General features: G+C 43.2%; 2 protein-coding genes across 2 annotated transcripts; both read left to right on the top strand.

Moving 5' to 3' along the window:
• The first annotated feature begins 2,195 nt into the window (after window positions 1-2,195).
• On the top strand, window positions 2,196-10,188 carry herpud2 (HERPUD family member 2). Its single transcript, XM_080540638.1, has 9 exons — window positions 2,196-2,225; window positions 3,499-3,915; window positions 6,150-6,227; window positions 7,391-7,507; window positions 7,846-8,021; window positions 8,217-8,342; window positions 8,559-8,894; window positions 9,066-9,255; window positions 9,497-10,188. Exons 2-9 carry the CDS (start codon window positions 3,769-3,771, stop codon window positions 9,671-9,673), a joined length of 1,347 nt encoding a protein of 448 aa, XP_080396764.1. The 5' UTR covers window positions 2,196-2,225; window positions 3,499-3,768; the 3' UTR covers window positions 9,674-10,188.
• A 3,905-nt stretch (window positions 10,189-14,093) lies between these two features.
• On the top strand, window positions 14,094-24,111 carry pdia7 (protein disulfide isomerase family A, member 7; the record flags this gene model as incomplete). Its single annotated transcript, XM_080540802.1, has 13 exons — window positions 14,094-14,257; window positions 15,317-15,395; window positions 15,868-15,985; window positions 16,081-16,188; window positions 16,394-16,523; window positions 16,758-16,871; window positions 17,056-17,181; window positions 19,809-19,991; window positions 21,695-21,803; window positions 22,212-22,340; window positions 22,576-22,655; window positions 22,805-22,862; window positions 23,085-24,111. 13 exons carry the CDS (start codon window positions 14,094-14,096, stop codon window positions 23,172-23,174), a joined length of 1,488 nt encoding a protein of 495 aa, XP_080396928.1. The 3' UTR covers window positions 23,175-24,111.
• Between the last annotated feature and the right edge of the window lie 42 nt (window positions 24,112-24,153).

The following is a 24,153-nucleotide window of genomic DNA, read 5'->3' as shown; positions in this document are numbered from 1 at the left end:
CCCTGCGTGTTGGTGATAAAATCCAAACTTTGTGGAGCGGATATGGCGAAATAGTAAGGGTCCACTTGGAGGGCGGCGACCGCACCTCTGTAGTTGTCAAACATGTGATGTTTCCTAAGGAGGCCGAGCACCCGAGAGGTTGGAACACAGACTTGTCCCACAAGCGCAAGGTGAGGTCCTACCAAGTGGAGACACACTGGTATCGGAACTACGCCACTAATAACGGGTGTCGGGTCCCTGTCTGTCTGGCCACCAGGTCGTACGGAGATGAACAGCTGATAGTTCTGGAGGACCTCGACGTGGCTTTGTTTGACCAGAGAAGGACCAGTGTGAAGGATAGAGAGATCAGGGCATGCCTCAGTTGGCTAGCCCACTTCCATGCCCTTTTCATGGGTGTGGCGCCAGATGGGCTGTGGCCTGTTGGTACGTACTGGCACCTGGAGACGAGGCCTGACGAGCTGGAGGCAATGGACAACGCTCAGCTCAAAGGGGCCGCCGGCGAAATTGACAGGATACTTAACGGGTGCCACTTCAAGACCATTGTTCACGGAGACGCCAAGTTGGAAAACTTCTGCTTCTCTAGTAGTGGAGTAGATGTGGCGGCTGTAGACTTTCAGTATGTGGGTGGTGGGTGTGGGATGAAGGACGTGGTCTATTTCCTGGGAAGCTGCATGGAGGAGAAAGAGTGTGAAAAGAGGGTTCCCGGCCTGTTGGATTATTATTTCAAAGAACTGAGGGCATCGGTGAGCAAGCAGGTGGACTTAAATGCCCTGGAGGCAGAGTGGCGAGAGATGTTTGCCTTCGCCTGGACGGACTTCCACCGCTTCCTTCTGGGATGGATGCCCGGACACTGGAAGATCAACCGGTATAGCAAGCAACTGACCGAAGAGGTGCTGAGGAAACTGAAACTTTGATTCAACCCTCCGCCATTTTGGCCCATCAGTTACCTACTGCATATTGAACTGGGTTGCCTTGAATAACAGTAGATCAGCTGTGAAAAATGTGATCTGCAGCCACATACTCCCGCATCTGATGACTGGGCCTGATTCCAAAGTGATCCCTCACCCCTATGCCCATCTCCTCTGACATCAAGGATTTCAATTGGCTACCGGTTGCCACCCATCCCTTATAATACGGGATCGTCCTGTATTATATGGGTTGGGTGTAAGTGCTTGTTATTTTGTCTTGCAATAAAGCACTTCAAACCATGTGTATCGGTGTATTGGATTCCCCAAAAAAATCATTGCATCACAAGGGGGGAGATGATGTAGGACTTGCGGCTTGGGCGGGGGGGGGGGGGGGGGTTATTTCTCCACATCGGCCTAGAAGGTGGCATCCCTAGCCCAAGCAGAATCTGGTGCCAGTGCTTTCGTATCAGACTGGAAAGGAAGTTCACTTGACTAAAGCAACATACACACACAATTACCCTTTTTTATACATAGTGACCCAGAAACCATTGATAGTAATATATAATATAATAATAGAATAGTATGCTATTTAGCTGATCCTTTTGTCCAAACCGCTTACATTGCAGAGTGCATACATTTTCCAGTAGGCTATATATGGTAGCTAGCTAGTCCCTACAAGATAGTCCTTTGCTTTTTCACCTGATGAAGCCAGTCTGCATTTGATGGTGATTTTAGCTTCTAGGGAATTTGAAAAACTGAGCAACAATTTCTCAATCATCTAACAATTCCTTTTCATGTCTGTCCTCTTCATCTGTGTCTTACTGATGTGAAAGAACAGGAGAGATGAAAGGAGCACCTCCAGTTCATTAGGCAGTTCAGAAGTCATGATTAGATCATTGAGCTTTTATTAGATGCAACTCAACTAAAGTCAGTACTAAAGTCAGTACACACACACCACAGGTGCAGGTCCCATACTAGCGTGACTACACTCACTGAGGGGGCTAAAATAATATATAGTAGTGTATGAATGTATGACATGTATCACATAGTGTGTAAGAAATGTAAATCTTTACCTTTTATTTTGACTGTTTTCCCCTGCTTTTATATTCATTCTATGCTTGTATATGTTTTTCTATTCACTTTATGTTCTTATTCCTGTTGTAAAGCACTTTGAGCTGCATTTCTTGTATGAAATGTGCTATATAAATAAAGCTTTACTTACTTAGTTCATAAAGTATGACGTCGTTTCCGGTATCACGCCCGACTCCATTACTGATCAGTCGGTCAGTAAAAAGGAGCAGGAACCAAACAAAGAAGGTAACCAACCCTTCGAGCATTACACCAACTAGCGAGAGATATATTTATGCACATTGAAAACACTCAAATGTATAACATTGCCATGCTGTTCGTGTATGAAGTAGCGTCAGCTGCCATTATGCTAAAGGGATCGTGTCCTCTCTAGCCATCGCTAGGCAGCCAGGCACGGCTAGCTAACCAGCTAGTTGGCTTAACTCAACTACCTTTGAGTAGCAGCAAGCTAGCGAACAGGGACGAGACTAAAACAAAACGTGTTTATTATGTTAGTGGAATGTAAAGCATATATATATCGTTTGTTTAGTTGGCCATCAGCAATGTCATGCATGCAATGGTATTCTTCTACGTGGCTAGGCTAACTTAGCGGACCAGGGGGGTATTCCATCAACGTTGCTAAAGGAAAAATCCTGGCTTATTTTTGATAACTTCTCGCGAGACTTATCAGAATATGCCTGGATATTTTTAGGAACTCTCGCGAGACTTGTCAGACTAAACCTGGATTTTCTTTTAGCGATGTTGATGGAATACCCCCCAGTGCTAGCCAGCTGAATGTCTTGTTGTGACAGCTGTCTGCAGAGATGACGCAACGCGACAGGTGCCCGAGGGGGTCTTATGACCCCTGAGTTACAGGCGAGGGATATCATGTTTCCATGTTTGTGTGGATCTCCGTCTGATGTGTTAGTACCCGAACTAGACTAGACAAAACATATAGGCTATAACTGTCGATGGATGTAACGAAGAGGCCCACCCACCCCACTGCCGAAATAGTCCCATTTCACTTATTGATTATATCACACAACAAGCAAGTCAATTGGAATATCTCTGTTTTGACTGTACACACCCAAAGAATGTCATGGTGCATGTGGTTGTTGACGTTGTTGCCGTCTGTCTGTAGATCAACAAATGTAATTTGATCAATAATATATAAATATGCACAGGCAGATTATAATAACAATGCATTTTGAATAGAGCTTTTCTCAGAAAACAAGAATGGATTGGATAAATGAATAAAAAGTTAAACAAAAGCGCAGTCAGTAAAATAAACAATAAAAATAGGTAAAGATAAAAAAAAGTATGTTTTAAAAAGAAGGTTGAGGGATCATTTGAAGGAGTCTTTGATGTGGTGGAGAGTGTTCCAAAGAGTGGGGGCTGCAGCAGAGAAAGCCAGCCCCCCCCCCCAGTCCTGGTGATGGGAACAAGGAGTAATGATGTCAGATAAATATAAATATCTGCCTGTCTTAGAAGCACTAACTTTACCATTCCCATTATCTTACAGAAACCCTGGAACAGTAGTGGCCTCACTTACATAACAAAAGGATCCCCACCGGGATCGCTTTGTGATCTGACACACAGAACAGTCTCTGGACCAATGAGACGGCTCTTTAGAGGGGAAATTACCCTGTGATTGGCTGAGCTGGAGGTGAGGTCACAATGAAGACGAATTGAGGGAGTCTACCTCCTCAGGTGAAGGAGGTGAGCCCCGTCCTCTCCCACCCCCACGCCTCCCTGCTGAGTTCTTTAGACCCCCTCCCCATTAATATGAAACATGGATCCAGGAGCAGTTGACAGTCCCGTCACGTTAATCATCAAGGCCCCCAACCAGAAGTATGATGACCAGACTATTAATTGTTTCCTGAACTGGACAGTGGAGAAGTTGAAGAGCCACATCTCCAGTGTGTACCCAAGCAAGCCGGTGAGTGGGTGTTGGGCTTTGTCCAAATGTTTCCCCTACCATTGGGGTGGGGGGCAAACTACTGGATCACATTTGTTAGGTACAAACTGAGTCAAGCTGAGGTGGTTTTTGTCTATTGATGTAATGTTTCATTCTGCCACTTTGTGCCACACTAAATACGACCCTGGTGTCTCCTGGGTCTCATAAAATGTCGGCTTAAGGCTAACTGGTACTAAATGTGCAATCTGTCCTCTTGAGTTTGTCAGGTAAGGTATATGGTGGACACGATTTGAGTGACCTTGCAGTGATTCCACCTGCTGGGACTGTGCAACCACTACCCTGGTTTAAAATGTAGCAAGTCCCTCAAAACAATCTAGCTACGTATACTATATATATATATATATATATATATATATATATACTATGTAACACAATAATCCAAGGGTCAAAATGACAAGAATAACTTCCACTAAATAACATGAATAATACTATTGCTTATTTTTGATATCCTTTCGAGTATAAGGAAGATATGCCCCGTTTTTTAAGTCCATAATATAGGCCTACTTTTAGATGTTTTAATGAATCTTTGTATTTTCTATCGCTAGTGGAGGCCAGACATTGAGAGACTCCTTGTGCTCACTGAGCTGAAAGAGATCTCATAGTTGAACTCTCTGCTCTCATTCTGTCTCCCAACAAAAATGGCCATCAACAGGGGAAATCAGAGCAACACTGTGTAACCATGGTAACCAGTTTAGCTCCCTGAAATTGTCAATTGTTCAGGTGAGGCAGGGTTTTCCTACATAATAGAACATTGAGAGATTAACCTTGGAAGGTTTCATAAACCTTTTCCCAATGTAAAAACAGCGATGTGTCTTGTCTGCAAAAGAGAACCTGATACGTTAATGAAGGGGCAAGCTTGTGCTCTACCCTACACCGGTTGGACCTTTTGGACTAGTCATGCTCTGTGTTTTACTTAAGCACTGCCCAGGCACATAGATAGCTGCTACCTGTTTGTTTACAATTTACCATAGCTTTTTTTGGACTCCTCGAGTCCTCTCCTTCGACCTCCACTCGCATTGTACTGAAAACGCATGGGAAGAGAAGATCTAGGTTCCTGTCCTTACATATTATCCTCCAATGCTTTTTGAGGACAGAGAAGAGGATGTGAGGAGTCGTGTTTGCCCCATGCATACTTTGTATGGCAGAACCAATCAGTGCGCCCTCTCCAAAGCCGGATCCAATATTGTGTGGTTAACATGGAAGATCATTCGAGTTTAATCGCAGTTGTGTTTCACCAAGATCAAATTAGACAACTTTACTCCCACGAAGGCCAGGTTTGAGTTGTTGTTATTCCAAGCTGAGCACAATAGCCTAGGGAGGAGGTTAATGAGAGTGAGGAATGTAGGGTTACCAGACCAGTGGGTATCAACTGAAACTGAAATATTGCTTCTGGTTGTAAGTATGAATTTTGGAGATTTGGATTCGATTTTAATACGTTTTTCAGATTAAGCCAATAAAAATGCTTGTATTGAGATTTGCATGTCTCTTATAGGCTGCGATTAGCAGTTTTGACTAATAAGCAGGCTTGTGTTTGCACATTTTGCAATTGTGTGTACGTAAAAAGATGCATTTGGTTTTATCACCATGTAAAACCAGTCTAGCGAGATCCTTCCAAAGGCATTGTTTTGCTGCAGGTATGCCCCCTGGTGGGTGATCCCATCAAATCTGAAGTTGCTTGATCTACTGAGGAACATAAAGGATTGTTTATGTCATGCCGTAACTACACATCCAACATGTTTGGTCTCAGTCGTCCTAAGCCCTCACAGGTGCAAACAAGGGCATAACTCAGGCTAACACACAGCTGAAACCTTGAAAACCTTTATAGTTACAAAAGTACATAGGCCTAACTCAGCAATAAAGGATTTTTTTTTTAACACTGTGGTGCTGGATTGCATTATCAAATCCCTACTTGCATTTATTCATGTCAAAATGCAAAGAAGTATGGCTAAAACACTGAATTCACTGAGGAGGAGCATAACACTTTAGCTTTAATTTATTTTTAACGACGATGGCGTTGGCGATCAAAGACAGTTACTTTACTAATGGCGCTGCCAAGATTGTTCGAGAGCCCTGGTTAGGTTACTGTCTAATGGCCGTTTTTAGCACCATTTCCTGCATTTTGGAACTCTTTGTTATTTTAATGCAAAAAGTATTTACTATGCTGTAAACTGACTGAGGTCTTCTGTGTTTTCCAGTCCTCCAAGGATCAGAGGCTTGTGTACTCTGGGAGGCTCCTTCAGGACCACCTGCAGCTGAGGGATGTCCTGAGGAAGGTACAGACCATGCTGGACTTTTTTTGTGTGTTTTGTTTTTGTGTGTGGAATATAGTCAGAGAATTAGGGTGGATTCCCTTCATTATGTTTTGTATGGGGAACACTTTTATAAGGTGCTAATTTGTAGCTTATAAGTCTTCTTCTCATATTGTAAATCATGTAGTAGCTGGCCAGTTAGTTTCAGTCACCCTCAATCACTGGCTGTCACCTGAGGATTAAACCAGTGTCCTTGGGGTTACTGGTTAGTCTCATTAACTTCAAGGCCAACCTGGCCCCCCCAATAACATTGTTGGGTGAGTGGGTGGCTGGGGTTGTGTGTGGGGGGCCGAGGGGTGTTGAGGGGCTAGGTAGAAAGCAAATACTTATATGCTACAAATAAGTGTTACCCAAATTCTCTTAATACATCTTTTACACTAATCGATTAGTTCTACTTCTCTCCTTATTAGAAACTGGCACAAAAAACTGCCTACCTAACCAGCTAGCAAGCTATGTGATTTGCTAACTGTCAGACAAGAAATGCCAACCAGTATCTTCATTAGCTGCCGGGAGTAGAATCTGTTTGCCATTACCTCATAAATAGAGTAAACCTTTGAGTGGATTTCTGTGTGGAGACACGTAATATGTCAGCTCATTATGTCAGCCCTAGAGGAAAGGGAGTAAATTATTCTATTGGCCTCCAGGCGGTGTTTTATGTGTATGTGTGTGTGTGAAAGTATGTGTGGGGGAGATGGATAAGAGATTGACGGTATAACAATAGCTGATCTGATGTTGTAAGCAACAATGGGGAAATTGGCTTTGTCCCTGAATTCTGGCCTGTTCTCTCGTAATCCTCCCATCTCTCTCGGGGACCATTTTGCTTGCTCTGTTTGTCTCTCTCTCTCTTCTCCCTGTTGCCGCATTTCACCCACACTCTCTTTCTCTCTCTCTCTCTACAATCATGAGAACAGCCTCAAAGTATTGGCCCTCGTTTCTCCCTTCCTTGTAGAAATCACTGATCTGACATAATGATTAGTGAATGGATTGCAGTGTAAAGCTTGCTGTGACCAATCCAATCATTTTAGATCTGTGATTACGTCGAAGGAATTATTAACATTTTCGACCAGGGCACTTTACTTTTGTATTTGCCCATCTCCCCTGCTTCACCCGTTCCTATCTAACCACAGGAGCAGGATGGGTACCACATGATGCACCTGGTGTGTGCCTCTCGAAGCCCCCCTGGGTCGCCCACACCCCGGAGCCCTGCTGCCACCACCCCTGTGACCTCTGACCCAGGCTCCACGGTGAGTCAAGCCACCATTAACATTCTCACATACCTTCTGAATAGATTCATTCAGAGAGGAATGTTATGTTTAGAGGACAGACACTATGCTCTATCATGTGGTATACTATTAATAGAGGCTTATTTCTCTAGATTTAACTTTTGAACCTGGAGATTTGTAATGTATCCCATATAATAGGTTGTAAGACTTTCTGTACTTCACATTTCCTGGCCGAGTATAGTAACATACAGTCAGACATTGGCTATCTTCTTATATTGCAATGTTTTGTGAAGAACTACTTTTATTTCTCAACTTCCTTCCTATGTTAATTCGTGATTGGTGTTGGACTTGTCATGCAGAGTTCAGACAGTGCTAGCTCCACCTCCTCAGCCCCTACGCCAAATCAGGACAGTCAGCATGCCTCTTCCGCCTCCTCCTCCTCCTCCATCGCAGGGAGTTATGACGGGCTGAGACATCGCAGTGGCTTCCCCCAATTCAACCCGCAAAACCCTACCTCTACTGGTATAATGCAATGGTAAGCACTGACCTGTCTGATGTGGCTGTGTGTGTCTAAAACACTTCATTCATTAAGTCCATTTCAGTCTCAGTCAATTCAGGGAATAACATATATTTTTAAATCCAACGGCTGACACCAAATCACATGATTATTTTCCAGAAATAAGGCACCATTTTGAATGCGTGTCTGACTGAAGTCCTCTTTCCGCCACAGGCCTGATGGGACCCAGGTGCCGCTGCAGGGAGGTGTTCCAGCAGGGATGCCCCCCCACCCCATGTACATGCCCATGCAGGTGCTCTGGTGGCAGCAGATGTATGCCCGCCACTACTACATGCAATAGTAAGTATGTATGGTAGTATAGTCATCTGCACTCCCTGCATGCAGTACAGAGTCGTTGTCTTACAACAACACATGGAAATAGTCACACTCATTAAATCTGTCGACAGAGCTGCATTCATAAAAGGTGTGATTACTTCTTACTTTAGATTGCTATCTACTGCTGGTCTATATTTGTTTACATCTCTCGTTCTTTCTCTCACTCCCATTCCCCCCCAGTCAAGCAGCAGTGGCAGCCTCGCAGCCCCCTAGCTCAGACCCTCTTTCGCCCCCTAGCCCCACGCTCTCCCCCCAACCTGCACAGCCCAATGATGCTCCACCCCCTCTGGGGCCTAACCCCGCCCCTAACCCCCTCCCAGAGGACAGGCCAGCCAATCCCAACATCCAGATGAATGCCCAGGGCGGGGCTGTGCTGAACGAGGACGAGCTGAACCGAGACTGGCTGGATTGGATGTACACGGTGTCCCGTGCCGCCATCTTGCTTAGCATCGTCTACTTCTACTCCTCCTTTGGCCGCTTCGTCATGGTGATCGGCGCCATGCTGCTCGTCTACTTGTGAGTCCTCACCTGTGAGCTAGCGATTGTTTTGGCTTTAGAGTGGATCCTTTTATGGAATCCTGCTGTAACTTGAATCTGTCTGGAAGGCCAACTGTGTGTGTGGTTGTGGTGCTGATTTTCTGTGTGTGTGTGCGTGCGTGCGTGCGTGTGTGTGTTGATGTTGTGCAGGCATCAGACAGGCTGGTTCCCCTTTAGACCAGAGATGCAGAATCCAAGAGGAGGAGGAGGAGCAGCAGCAGGAGGAGAAGGAGGAGGAGAAGGAGGAGGAGAAGGAGGAGGAGGAGGAGGAGGAGGAGGAGGAGGAGAAGAAGAGGTTCATCAGGAGGAAGCTGAGAGACACCCCGACATACAGGAAATGGTGACTAGAGTCTCAGTGACACTGCTTTAAAATGACCTACCTCTCTTAGTATATTAACAGTACATTATTCTTTATTTAGATTCTCTCTCTCTCTCTCTCTCTCTCTCTCTCTCTCTCTCTCTCTCTCTCTCTCTTGTGATCTGTGCTCTCTCTGTTTATCATTCTCTGTTATTCTACACACACCCCCCCCTCTTGCTCTCTGTAATTCTTGTCTCACTGCTGTTATTCTACACCACCACAGGAGCGGATCATGGATGAAGGTATGGAGGATGAGGAGGGCGACAGCGGAGAGGAAGGCCCGGAGGATCCAGCCCAAGCAACCCCTCGCCACCCTGGCTTCCTGGCCTCGGCATGGTCCTTTGTCAGCACCTTCTTCACGTCCCTCGTCCCTGAGGGGCCCCCCCAACCCGCCGTCTAAATCAGCCAGAGGGAGACCCTGACACCCCCTGTCCCCATGCTGTTGACTTACAGACTTCCGAAAGGAGCTGCCCAGAAAATATTGAGCTGTTGGAGGTCGGGGGAGGGAATAACAAATAAATTGTTGAACACTGAAACAACATGCTATGCCATGTTGATCAAATTATCAACACTCATCAGTGAGGCTGCTTTGCCCTGAATATACATACCGGTACACATACTCACACATACATACTATTCTTTTCTCCCTGATCATGTCTGTCTACACATTCAGATGTTGCCGTCATTGAATGGCCTCCAAGGTCCTCGTCTTCCATTTTAAGCAGTGACACAACCATTGCGTTTGTTTTTTTGTTTCATAAGAGATAAGAGGACATGGACACAAAACGTGTATATAAGTATTACAATGACTCTAGCAGATGTTTTTCTCTGTGTGTATATGAGCATTATCTATTTACATATATAAGTATATGCATCTTAAATCCTGATAAAACACATTTTTGAATAAAAGCATTCTCATGGTGTCATACATGGAGGTGTCTAAGCTCTGTACTACTGTATTATTGACTCAGTGAAGGAATTTGGCAGCATCTTGTTTGTCCTGCTGGCGGTTTCATTTGCATACAGTTTTAAATTAAGGGGAAGCTCTTTTGGTGGAATTTAGAGCAGCATTTCCACATTCACGGAATCTCATGCTGTTGCCTATTCAATCGCCAAAACTGATGAGGTTGGATTTGGGAGTGACCAGATTATTACAATAATTTGTCATTTTCCAAATAAAACAACTCATAAGCTACTCTTCATGAAATTGACCAGGCGACAATGTTTGAAAACACATATCCTTTAGAATTGTCCAACTATGCCTCCTGGTGGTGTTTTGCTGAGGTGAATGACCTGTAAAAATGACGCCTGCGACATCGTTGCACCCCATGGCAGCTGGAGGTAGTTTAGAGACATTTTCTGATGTATTAGCGACGGAGGCCCGAAGAGACAAAGATGTCATATTAAGATAATGTACAACCAAACACACACACACACACACATTTGTCCACACTCACACTAAACAGCATGTCTTGGTTTGACCCACAACAGCAACTGAAACACTACACATATTTCAAAATGTCTTATTTTTTTATTTTATTTGTCTTGTATCATGTATAAAAGACATGAAAAAGAAAAGTATAGGATAGGGTGAAGGGAAAAAATCTACGTAAAACAGTGGACATTCCATCATCAGGATAACAGAGGTTTCTGGAAAATACAAACATTGTTGTCAGTGGCATACATGACATTCTGTCTTGTGAAAAATCTTTTCAACTTTCAGCTGGTGTCCCAGTGTGTCTGAATAGTCCACTCTTATCAGGCTGGCGCTTTGGTTTTTGTTTTAGGCTCATTGTTTCACGTTTTGTCTACTCCAGCTACAAGCAAGCCTGTGGGTTTGTGGTTTGTTATTTACTTATGCAAGGGCTACATTTGATGGATCTATGTTCAAAGTAGCTATTTTTCACTATTTTTAACTATAACGATAAAGGTTTGGGGGTACAGTAAAAAAAAATAAAAAAACTTACACTGCCATTAGACTCCCCTCAAAGGTGATTACAGTTCTCACAATGAGCCATGAATCAGGGCTGTTACAAACCGTTTTAACCATCTTTATTCTTTTTTTATGACCGCCATAGGGGTGGTTGTTAACAAAATCTGCTTTGGTCCTGCTATATCCAATTATATTTTGTATATAATGTGTTTATTTGTGTACACAAGTATTGTTGAGTAGATTGGTAGTAAAAATGTTTAGCCTTGGACTATTATTTGTGTACAGTGCATTATGTGTTCCCTATGTAAAAACAAAACAAAAATAAATGCCATTTAGCTGACGCTTTTATCCAAAGCGACTTACATTGCAGTGAATGCATAATGGACTATGTAATCTAGAGGTAGCACTTTTAACTGTTGGTCCACAGTAGGAGACGAATCATTATTTGTATGACACCGCCATGGTTGAAACGTACTTAATAATATGTATACTAGAAGTGTTGTTGAGTAGATTGGTAGTAATATGGAATATTATTTGTGTACAGTCCATATGTGTCCACTATGGAGTGCAGTAGTCTGTATCCCTTCTCTCCTTCCCTTCCAAAACCCTTGAACGCGCGGCATCTAAACAACTGACTGACTATCTCCGGAAGATGGATCACTTAGACCCCCACCAATCCGGCTTCAAGGCTGGGCATTCCACTGAGACTGCGCTCCTTGCTGTCACGGAAGCCCTCCACTCTGCCCAAGCTTCCTCCCTCTCCTCTGTTCTCATTCTCCTTGACCTGTCTGCTGCCTTCGACACAGTCAATCACCAGATCCTTCTCTCCATCCTCTCAGACCTGGGCATCTCTGGCACCGCACACTCCTGGTTTTCTTCCTACCTGGCGGGCCGCTCCTACCAGGTGACCTGGAGAGAATCGCTGTCTTCTCCACGAACCCTTTCCACTGGAGTACCCCAGGGTTCTGTCCTAGGGCCCCTACTTTTCTCCCTCTACACCAAGTCTCTTGGCACGGTAATCTCTTCACATGGGCTCTCCTACCACAGCTACGCAGACGACACTCAACTCTTCCTGTCCTTCCCCCCGTCTGATGTACACGTGGCAACCCGTATCTCAGCATGTCTCGCTGACATTTCAACTTGGATGGCTGACCACCATCTCAAGCTCAATCTTAAAATGACCGAGCTCCTCTTCATCCCCGGGAAAGCCTGCCCTCTCCAAGACTTCTCCATCACAGTGGAGAACTCTACTGTAACCCCCTCCCTGACAGCCAAGAACCTTGGAGTGATCCTGGATAACCGACTATCCTGTGCGGAGAACATTGCAGCAACGGCTCGCTCCTGCAGATTCTTCCTCTACAACATCAGAAGGATACGACCATTCCTTACCAGAGAGGCAGCGCAACTCTTGACCCAGGCACTGGTCATCTCCCGCCTGGATTACTGCAATGTACACCTGGCTGGGCTCCCCGCTTCAGCCATTAGACCTCTGCAGCTCATCCAGAATGCTGCTGCCCGGCTGGTATTCAACCTCCCCAAATACTCGCATGTCACCCCTCTCCTTCGCACCCTGCACTGGCTCCCGATAGCAGCTCGCATCAGATTCAAGACCCTGGTGCTTGCATACCAGGCAGCTAAAGGGACAGCCCCTGCCTACCTGAAGGAAATGGTAACCCCCCAAACCCCTGCCCGCTCACTCCGCTCCTCCACCTCGGCTGGCCGACTGGCCCCACCTCCTCTACACAGCAGTCGGGCTGCCCGATCACGTCTCTTCACAACACTGGCTCCCCGCTGGTGGAATGAGCTCCCCACGGCCGTCAGAACGGCTGAGTCACTACCCATCTTCCGTCGTAGACTGAAGACCCATCTCTTCAGGTTACATCTTAACTGCTCCTCCTGAGACATCTTCTGACCCTCACCACTACGTCTCCTAAAGACACCCGCTTTCCCCTCTACTGTGTCCCTAAAGGGCTCTGCACACAGCGTGCGATTTCTGTTGCGCGTCAACGTTCCATTTTGAAGTTTGAATGGAAGTCTATGAGAACATACAACAGAAATTGCATCGCACGCTGTGTGCATTGGGATGCGATGTTTTATGATTTTCTCATAGACTTCCATTCAAACTTCAAAATGGAACGTTGACGCGCAACAGAAATCGCACGCTGTGTGCAGAGCCCTTAAGAACTTCTATTGCCCCCCTTGTACTGTTTCTCAGTTTCTCCAGAAAACAAAAACAAAAACAAACAAAAAACGTTTTAGTAGAAGGCGATAGGGAGAAGGTTTTTTCTTCTATCAGTGGCCCCGGGCCCGAGCTAGATTACTCTTCCTGCAACGAATGGTGGATTGCTGATTCACATGCTTAGTATTCAAATGTATTGATTGTAAGTCGCTTTGGAATAAGGCCTCTGCTAAATGCCAAAAATGTAAATGTAAATGTAAATGTAGTCTTTCATCAGGGCTATTTGGATATTAAAATAATTACAAACCCTTAAAAACACAAATAATACATAGAGAAGATGACATGTTTATTCCCAGATATAGTTACAAATCATTTGTGGTTTCTTTATCGATATTTACTATTTCTAAGGTTTAACGTGGGCGCTTTTATTTTGAAGAAATTCTTATTTACATACGTTTACATTGATCGGAAGTAGGTGGACGGAGTTCCACTATTGGACCTCGCGAGAACGCAGTTTGCGAAACCTAGGATGGTAGTGGAAGGCAGGGCAATACCGCTACCTGATTGGTTGGCGAAGTGCCAACTGAAGTACCAATCAGGTAGCGGTATTGCCCTGCCTTCCCCTACCATCCTAGGTTTCGCAAATTCGCTACCGGGAGACGAGACGACAGTAAAAGCTGTATACAGCCATTGATTTCACAAATAGTAATGGGTACATTTTCTTGCCCCCTCCACTTGTTCTTGCTTTTTGCATTGTACCACCGTGACGACCTCTTTGTGGCAGCGAGCGATGTGCTCGAGCTGGGAGATTCCGATTTCGAGTATTCGGTCGCAGAGCACGAGACTGTCCTGGTGGAGTTCTTCGCTCCTTGGTATGCAGCCTTGCAGCCTTGTCGCTAGCTAGCTAGCAAGTTTGTATCAATTGCAGAGCATGCAAGATTGACGTCCACTCCAATTGCAAATGCAATGTGAATGTTTATATGTTTAACAGTTTATATTAATTCAATTCAAGTATGCATGTATTCAATGTCATTTATGCAACTAATTGTCTCGATGACATTTGAGCATGCAAGATTGACGTCCACTCCAATTACAAATGCAATGTGAATGTTTATATGTTTAACAGTTTATATTAATTCAATTCAAGTATGCATGTATTCAATGTCATTTATGCAACTAATTGTCTCGATGACATTTGAGTAACGTTACTGGACAGTCATTACATTCTCTTGACACATCTCAACTGTCACACTTCATTCATATCGCACTTCAACTCTGCAAGTGGCTATGCATACTCATTGCTTAGCTATTTCCTGTGTCGTAGTGAAATGGCATAATGAATAAGTAAGACGTTGAACATAATGAGTCATTATGAAAGATTAGCCTAATTCATACTTCATCAGCATATTATATATTTTTCTTGCACACTGAACTTATTAGGCCTAACAGTGGACATACAGTATCAACATAGACTGTTTTGACTAAAGATGCTTTCCTTTTGGCACCTTGTCTGCCTGTTTGTATTTCTTCAAGAGAAGTTGCTGCTTCCTTCTGTTACAATTGGCTCACAGCTATTCCCTGTGTTGTTTTTCTTCCCAAGTGAAGAGTAAATCACAAAACTATGTTGTGGCTTGACTTGTAAAAACTGTGTTTCACATCCTGATGTAGGCACGTTTGTAAAAACATGATAAACCAATCTAAAGAATTTTAGATTGACAGTTTTCACAAAATAAATGCCTTAATAGTTGTTGCAGATTTATTGTTCCACATTTTTTTCAGCTCAAGCCACAACAATTTTGTTCAGTCTATTTAGACCTTGTTTTTAATTAGCACCCTTTTGATACAGGTTATTGCAAATTTAATCGAAGCAACACAGCGCTCTTTTTCACTCTTCTTATTCTTAACATTCATCCCTTCATATCCTTATAAAGGTGTGGTCACTGTCAGAAACTGGCCCCAGAGTATGAAACTGCAGCAACCAAGTTGAAAGGGACAGTACCTTTGGCTAAAGTGAGTATACTTTGTGTCCAACTCACGCACACTTAGGAGGATGCATTGTATTTCCTTGCATCCAAATACTTGTTGAAAGTCTTGTTTTTTTCACTTACCCTTTCAGGTTTCTTTTGTGTTCCCTCCCTGCCATAAGCTTATTTCTACAGATTATGTATTGTTTTACAAAGTATGGGCTTGCCTCTCTGTCACTTCTCATTCATTTGCGGTTGAAATTGGAGCAGTACAGCAGCACATTGTTGCCAGTGTTGCCATGTGTCTTCTGCTCACAGGAAGCTAGAACAGGCCTCTTAAAGAACCATACTTTGAGTATTATTGAAACCTACTTGTACCAACTACTTTAACTAAATGTCCAGGTAAGGTAGGTAGGTGATGTGGAGAGTTTTCAGCTGTAGGTTACTTTGGATAAAAGCATCTGCTAAAATGACCCATATTGCATTTACATTTTAACAGTGTTAGTCCTGCCCTCCAGGTAGACTGCACAGTAAACTCTGAAACCTGTGGACGCTTTGGGGTCAATGGATACCCCACACTGAAAATCTTTCGAAATGGAGAGGACTCTGCCGCTTACGATGGACCCAGGAGTGCAGGTGCCGCATATACAACTACTATTACAACGTGTTTGTGTTTGTGCCTGTGATGAGATGTCATGTTGTGTTATGTTGTGTGTATCATGGTTCCACAGATGGTATTGTTAGCTACATGAAGAAACATGCAGGTCCCAGTTCAGTTCTGTTGCGCACCGCGGAAAACCTGGATGCTTTTATCAACAATTTTGAGGCCAGTGTGGTGGGTGAGTTCAACTCATTTCTAATCATGATGACCAAAGCATTAGTCTTTGTGGACATTTTTGTTCTCTCCCTTCTTCCTGTTCCTACTTCCACCTTCCCTTCATTTTAATTTTTTTCCCTTTAATCTCCTATGTCTTTCTTTCCTGTTTTACTTCTTATTTACATTCAGCGATTAAGGTATTTCTTCCCTTCTCTTTATCTGGTCAGGCTTCTTCTCTGGCAGTGACAGCTCTCAGCTGGCTGAGTTTCTGAAGGCGTCCAGCGCCATGAGAGAAGGCTACCGCTTCGGCCACACCATAGATATTGGCCTGGGCCTCTCACATGGCGTGGAGTCAGAGTATGTACTAAAACACTGCATGTTATAGCTACCGAATGAGCTTCCCTTACACATGCTTGCCTAACAGGGGTCTGAAAAAAAACATAATTTTAGGGCTACTTTAGTGGTGAGTGGAGTATTTGCTTGAGATGTCTGTCTTGGAGGGAACAATTCACTGTGGTAAAAAGATTTATAAATAGCAAACATTTTTGAATAAACTGTACTCCTCATTGGTGTGTCTTCTGTCTACATCAGGAGTGTGCTGCTCTTCCGCCCCCCCCGACTCAACAGCAAGTTTGAGGACGGCGTGGTCAAGTCTGGTGCCACTGTCTCGATAGCTTCCCTCCGTCAGTTCATCAGAGAGAATGTGTATGTGTGTCTATGTTAAATATAGTGGTTTGTGTGTGGATAAAACATATACACAACACATATACATATATAGTCATATATACTGCAAACCACAATGTCCACAAATGCTGCTCTATGCATTTGTAGCTCTAATATGGGCTTACTTAATAGTATGTTATATTAATGCGCCTCCTCACCCAATCAGGTTTGGGTTGTGCCCCCATCTGACAGCTGAGAACAGAGATAACCTGAGGGGACGGGACTTGCTCACCGCCTTCTATGATGTGGATTACCTCCGCAACATCAAGGGCACCAACTACTGGAGGAACAGGTGAGAGCTGCCAGTTGTGCTAATGAGTTATAAAGATATTTCTGTGATTTGCAGCACTGTAGGCAATATGGGAAATCAGAGAAGGAACGAAATGTACACACGTCAGGGCTCTAGACTATGCGTTTACAATTTTTCATTTGGTGGAACCAACACATGATTTGGTCGCACCAACATCTTAGGCTAATCATCTTCGAAATACACTTCAGAGACAACTTGTGTTATGTAGGGGTGGATCCCGAGAACCATGTACGATTTGGAACCGGTTCTTAATTGGTCAGATCAGAAGGATTGATGAGCAGCAGAGGCTGTCGATTCCTGCTATTGATGCTGGAGCGTCTCATTCATCCAAATGTATCGTCCTACAGCTGCTGAACATACATACAACTCTAAGAACAACCGTAGATCTTAAAGATGCATCGATCTGATACTGAACATTGTTATCGGGCCAATAGTGGTCTAAAATTCTGGATCGGGAATCAGGTACGGAATGCTATTTACCAATCCGATACCATGAGGCAAACTAAAAATTGCCAAACATGTGCATCTTCGACTGACTGATACACAGCTGAGATGGCTGCATATCAATTCAGACTGCCTGCTCCAGCCTCTCTCTATCTCCAAGGTACTGTATTTGTCTGAAGGTAACTGAAAAGGAATCTGATTTGTCCATGCTGAAACCCAATAGTGATTAAAAAAAGAAAAGGAATCTGATTTGAGACATTTAAAGGTGTGTTCATGATATATGGTATTCTTTGATTGTTATTCAATTACTTTACCAGCATATTGGGAGGTGAGACACACATTTGGCATGGTTAGAAAGTTGAGATTTTCATCAGCTTTTCAACCACCATCAGATGATATGTTTATGGGCACGTAAGTGATTACAAATTGTAGTGGAAGAAATCTTAATTTTCACTGCTCTCCACCTTAGTCTGGGGTCTGGAATTAAATAAAAGTATGGCACGTATGTAATGTTATGAAATGGGGTCTTTTAATAAATATGTTTCTGAGCCTGAGCTTGATGTTAACTGTTAAGATGGACAAGAAGGAGGTTATGTAAACACTCAACTTGAAAAAGACGCACAGCTGCTAAGATGGGTGGCATATAATAGAGATTTTAAACCAGGACAGCTGGACCCAAGATTTAAACAATGGACCAGGAAGGGAATTACATCATATTGCCTAATTTCATCTAATACAGGCTTGAAGAGCTTTCAATATCCTATTGATAATCACAACCTATAGAAACAAGATTTCTACAGGTATTTACAACTGAGGCATTACTTCGATAAGAATATAAAGAATAATGAGGTTTCTGAAATTAGTCTCGTCAACATTTTTATTGATGCGTATAAGGGCAACACCCACAAGAAACTGGTGTCAAGAATTTATTTAAGTGGGAGAAGGAAGCAAACATAGTCCTAACTGAGGAAGAATGGTTGAACATATGTAAAATACAATCCACCACCTCTAGCTCTGGACAATGGAGAGAATTTTCATGGAAGAACATTATTAGGTTTTTTATTACCCCAAGAAGAAAATACTTACAGAGTGGTACACCGGGAGCCGGGAATTGCTGGAGAGAGTGCAACAATTCAATGGCTGATTTCTATCAATTTTTTGGGGAATGCCCAGCAATTCAATCATATTGGCTAGAAATAATTTCAGAAATAAATTTGATAATGGGAATGGAGATTGAATGTAGATTCGATATTGTATATTTGACTAATATACCGACCACACTTAGTACTCAGGATAAGTACCTCCTTAAAATATTAATGGTAGCTAGCAAAAAAGCAATAACCAAGAAATGGTTGAATAAGAATCCTCCAACAAAAGGAGAGTGGATAACAATAATACAGGGAATGTTTGAGATGGAGAGTCTCACCTTCTCCTTGAGATTATGTATTGATAAGATGTATAGGTATTGGTCGAAATGGATACTATACAGAGGGGTGGATGCTGCTTCCTCTTCCCCAACGTAGCTCTATATGGGGGTTTGTGTGTTATCAAACGCAAATGGTCTCTGTATGTTTTTTCTTTTTATAATTTATCACAACCTGTTTAATTTTACTTTTTTTTATTCTATTTTCTCAATTATTCCTTCTATGACTGAGAGATTGGATAAGGGCACACAAAGTTCCTGTACGGACAACAACCTTACTGATTCCCTCTGAGGACAAGATGGACTGAGAGTGATACTGATATTCCCTGAATCTATTATGACTAATGGACAAAGTAACCTGTGACACAAAGCAAACTATTGAAGACATATGTAAGAATGCGATACCCACAATGACCTGTCTGTTTTTTTTGTTCTTTGTTATTCATGTAAAAAAAGAAAAGAAAAATAAAGTATTAAAAAAAAGATGGACAAGAAGGATTCCAAGCATAGCTCATCCACACACAGAGCTTGTGAAAGAAAAGAGCCTTTTAACGGGTTGGTACTCTTATCGGCGAAATGGTTGCACTCTAGAGCCCGGCACATTTTAACCTCTTTTGATATGTTATTGTTTCTTTTCCACCTGTTACAACCTCGTACTTCCCATCTCTCTGTCTACCCCCTCTCTTTCTGCCCTCTCCCCTCCCCCTTCCCTTCTTTATCCTCTCCCTCCTCCCTCTCTCAGGGTAATGAAGGTGGCCAGTCAGTTCCAGTCCCAGGGGCTGAGCTACGCCGTGGCTGACAGAGCAGAGTTCCAGGACGAACTGGAGGAGGAGTTCAGTCTGGGGGCATCGGACAGGGGCGAGCTGCCCCTCATCACTATCCGGACCAGAGACGGCCACAAGTACACCATGCAGGATGACTTCACGTGAGTCACTAAACCCCCATTCACGCTGTAGAGTGCTGGCTTGGTTACACATCCATCGTACGGTAGGCCAGTGTTTAAATAGTTCACACTGCCATCACAACAGTGGTCTACCTCAGTGCTGCTGTGCCGTGTCACGCTACTGCGACACAAGTTGTGAAGACGTGTGAAGTGCTGCCGAAAGCCACCACAAGGTGGTGACAAGCTGTGAAAAGAGAATGGTTGGCGATGCTTTGCCTTATCAACTTGCCTTATCAGATCGATTGGCAAAATCAAGTTTATACAGCTCATGAATAACAGAGATGAAGAGTGGAAATTATTTAAATATAAGGTTATCATAACATCGACCTAGCAATGGGACCAACTCCTGTTTTCGCAAATATCCTATCTACTCTCATACGGCCATCACGAATTGTCTCGGGGGAATTGAAGCGGGGGAAATGTTATCTGACATCAATAAGCGTGAGTCGGCTTTGATAATGCAACCTATTGATCACAGAATAAAGTTAGGAATTTTCATGGGAGACAGGAGTAACGTGAGTACCCTGAAAGAGGGGACGATGCATTAAAAGTGTGTCATTTCTTAATGGTGAAAATACATTATTTATACAAATACCACCAAATAAAAACTGAGAATCTCTACTTCAACCTCTTAGTAATAGTTTGATATCAAATTCAAAGGCAACTTCAATTGATTCGTGAAAATATACGTTTTATATATTAGTTATAGCCTACGTAATATGAATACTAGCATGTCAACATTACAGCTTACTTTCACTGATCACAGTCGATGAGAAGGGCTGATCTGCTATCCTCTTCCTCACTGTCCCTCCTTCTAGCCCCGCTGCCTTCTCCCATTATCCCTTGCAACCCGGCTCAGATTTTTGTCATTGCACATGGCATGTAAACCTTTTTTGATTGATTCATGAAAGCTCTCATTTCAGGCTGCGATCATAAATTCGCTCTGAGAGCGCCGGAGCGCACACTGGGTTCAACGTCATAAATGGACCAAGTAATTTGATTGGACCAGAGGCATTCCATGAGTGCTGATCAGATTTCCAGAGCGAATTTACGAACGCAGCCGTAGTCATGAAAAATACGTTCAATGTGAACTTGTGGTGCCAAAGTGGAAAATTAATTACACAACCTGTGCTATACAACTCAGGCTATTCCTCATGTAATTCATCCAGGCTGCCATTATTGTTAATTTTTTTTTTTTTTTACAATAATAGAAATGACATTCAAATATACAATTAGGCCTAATATCGGCTCACAAGGAAAGAGGATACTATGCAGATATGAGCTACTGTTTCACAACAATCCCATCCATTATAATTTCTCAACAATGGAATGAGCTTTCCACCACTGTTAGGATTGCAGAGTCCCATCTCTTTAGGGTACATTGACTCTATATTGCTGCGTGGTATTATTCTTTCATCCGTTTTCTAGGTAGAAGGATGTAACACTGAGGTGTGTTCAGTTATGTGTCACGTTCACAATCTTGCAGATGAAAGTCAATGTCTAGGACTAATACTAGGACTCAAATTCTGTACCCTTACATATTTCTCACAAATGTCTATCTGAATATTCTAATAATCGATAGATAGATGTTCTGGAATGTAGCATCCTCCTCATCAGGTCCCTGGGTGAACTAAACTATGGTGTTTCTGGTCAGCTGACGCCCTGCCTCTGTGTGTCCGTTGCAGACGGGACGGTAAGTCCCTGGAAAGGTTCCTGGAGGACTACTTTGCTGGCAGACTGAAGAGGCACGTCAAGTCGGAAAACGCGCCGGAAAACAACAACGGCCCAGTCAAGGTGTGGAATTATAAACTTAAAAAGGAGTGAAGTGGACGGTGCCATCTCACTGCTGGCACTGGGCTATGCCTGGTGGACAAAACATTTTGGCTGCTGTAGCTAGATGGCGCCCCAATGTAGGCCACACAGATTGCATACCGGTACTCTGAAAACAACATTGTTACATATGTAATCTCATTGGCCCTGGCTATGCCTCCTAGACAGAACATTTATTTGTGTTGCCTATAGTTGTTGGTGGCACCCTTTTACAAGTTACTTGTAAATACGTAAACGAAAATCAGTCAAAAATATTGACCTACCATAATCTTACATGTCTATTTTGTGGCCATTGTAGTAAAAGGGTAGCCTATTTCAATGTGGAATAATTAGTCACCAAATGTTTTGACTAAATGCACTTTCCCACTGCAGGTGTTGGTGGCAGATAACTTTGAGGAAATAGTGAATGACCCTTCAAAGGACGTGCTTGTTGAGTTTTACGCCCCCTGGTGTGGACACTGCAAAAGCCTGGAGCCCAAATACACTGAGCTGGGGGAAAAGGTGAGGTGTACATCTGCTCCCCTTCTCACACACATTCATTAGAGGAAGTCGAGATGATTTAATTTTCAGTCCATGCTCAGGACCAAGAGATATCTAACAGTTTTGTGCCAGCATCTATACTATTCTAATACTGTCTTATCCTTTGTGTGGAAGTAACAAAAACAAAGATTTGTGGAGTCCTCTCCATGGGGGCCGCACACATTGCCATCAACTCTGGTTATTCTCCTAATTTCAGCTTTCGGCTGACACCAATATCGTTATAGCAAAGATGGATGCCACCGCTAATGATGTTCCACCAAGCTACGATGTCCAGGGGTAAGCCTCTCAATTCCCTCACTCCTGCCCACTCCTCCCCCCCCCCCCTACTGTCTGATTTTGTCAGTCTTTGAATAGTCACTGGTTGAATCTGACATTTTAGTTCAAATTTGCTGAATCAGGTGTTTCGGTTTTGTGCTTATCTCCAGTTTCCCTACAATCTACTTTGTCCCGGCGGGGGAGAAGGACAAACCAAGGCGATATGAGGTGAGTCCCTTGGACAGAGTAACACGCATTAATGCAAAGATGCCCATATGCACTATTAACACTAGCCAGCCTAATCATAGCTTAGTTTTGTGCCACACCCCTAGACTCAAACAGCTTCAATGGGGAGGAGTGTCAGACTGATAGGTGAAGTGAAACAGAATGGTGAATGTAGCGATCAGGCTAGTCCTCCAACACTGTTCATCCATCTGTCTCTGTCTCTAGGGTGGCCGTGAGGTGATTGATTTCATGAACTTACTGAAGAAGGAAGCCACACATCCCCTCGTCCTGGGCACTGCCAGGGAAGACTTGTGAGAGTGAGGATCACAGAAAGCAACTAACTGGACTGGAAAAGAAGCAAACAGACATAAACTATTAGAAAATAAGGCTACCTATGAAAAATAGAGTTACTGACTGGAAGATCGCCATTGGTTTTCTGTGCCTTACCAGCAACCCTGAATAGCATAACGGGACTTATACTGTGTACAATCAGCAGTTTTATCATGGAAACACAAAATAGTCAAATTCTTAATGTAAGAGGCGGGAGAACCAGTAGTCAAGCATTAGCTTAATACAAAATGGCGGGTGGTTACGAATACAATCTAAGAGAGCCTTGCAAAAGGTAGGGCATACATCACAGCCAGATCTAGAGACCTTAGCAAAGTTAGTTAAGATGATGCGTCCGCATAGCAATTATACCAGAGTTAAAAATCTATTACAGAAAGTTGTAGATGAGAAAATAGGAAAACCACTGAAGCACTACTAGACCGACTTAGATTTGTTGTTTTATGTCATCAAGCATCTGGATGGTACTTTCTTATTATGTTTACAAAATTGTATTAGTGTGTCAGACTTTCCATTTTGTAAATGCACTTCCTGAAGGTGGGAGACTGTAGGGTTGTAAGATGCCTCCCCAGTGCACTGAATTTGTCACAGTTTGCTGTTTATACATTGCACTCCATATCACATCTGTTCTTACATGCACAATGGCACATTTTTCATATTTTTCTTAGATTTGCAGATCATTTTTTATTGGATTTTGTGATCATGTGTTTATTTCTTAGGATGTGAAAAACATTGGTATTTATTGTCCGACCAGTTTGTTATAATAGAACAAAATGTGACTGTTCTTTCTTTCGTTTTTATTTTCATTTGTGTGTAACTACTGAAGCAGAAGTTTCTTACATGGAAAATGGGGTATGAAGTTGGGGGAAAGACTCTAGTCTATTGGTACTTGATTAAAAAGCTACAGAATGGGTTTGTGTTAATGTGTGTGTTTCTACCCAGAATGCAG

This window comes from Nansenia antarctica (genome assembly GCF_963989245.1).
Source record: "Nansenia antarctica genome assembly, chromosome: 10".
Lineage (NCBI taxonomy): Eukaryota > Metazoa > Chordata > Actinopteri > Argentiniformes > Microstomatidae > Nansenia > Nansenia antarctica.
Note: the sequence above shows the minus strand (reverse complement) of the source record. Positions and strands in the feature narration are given on the sequence as shown.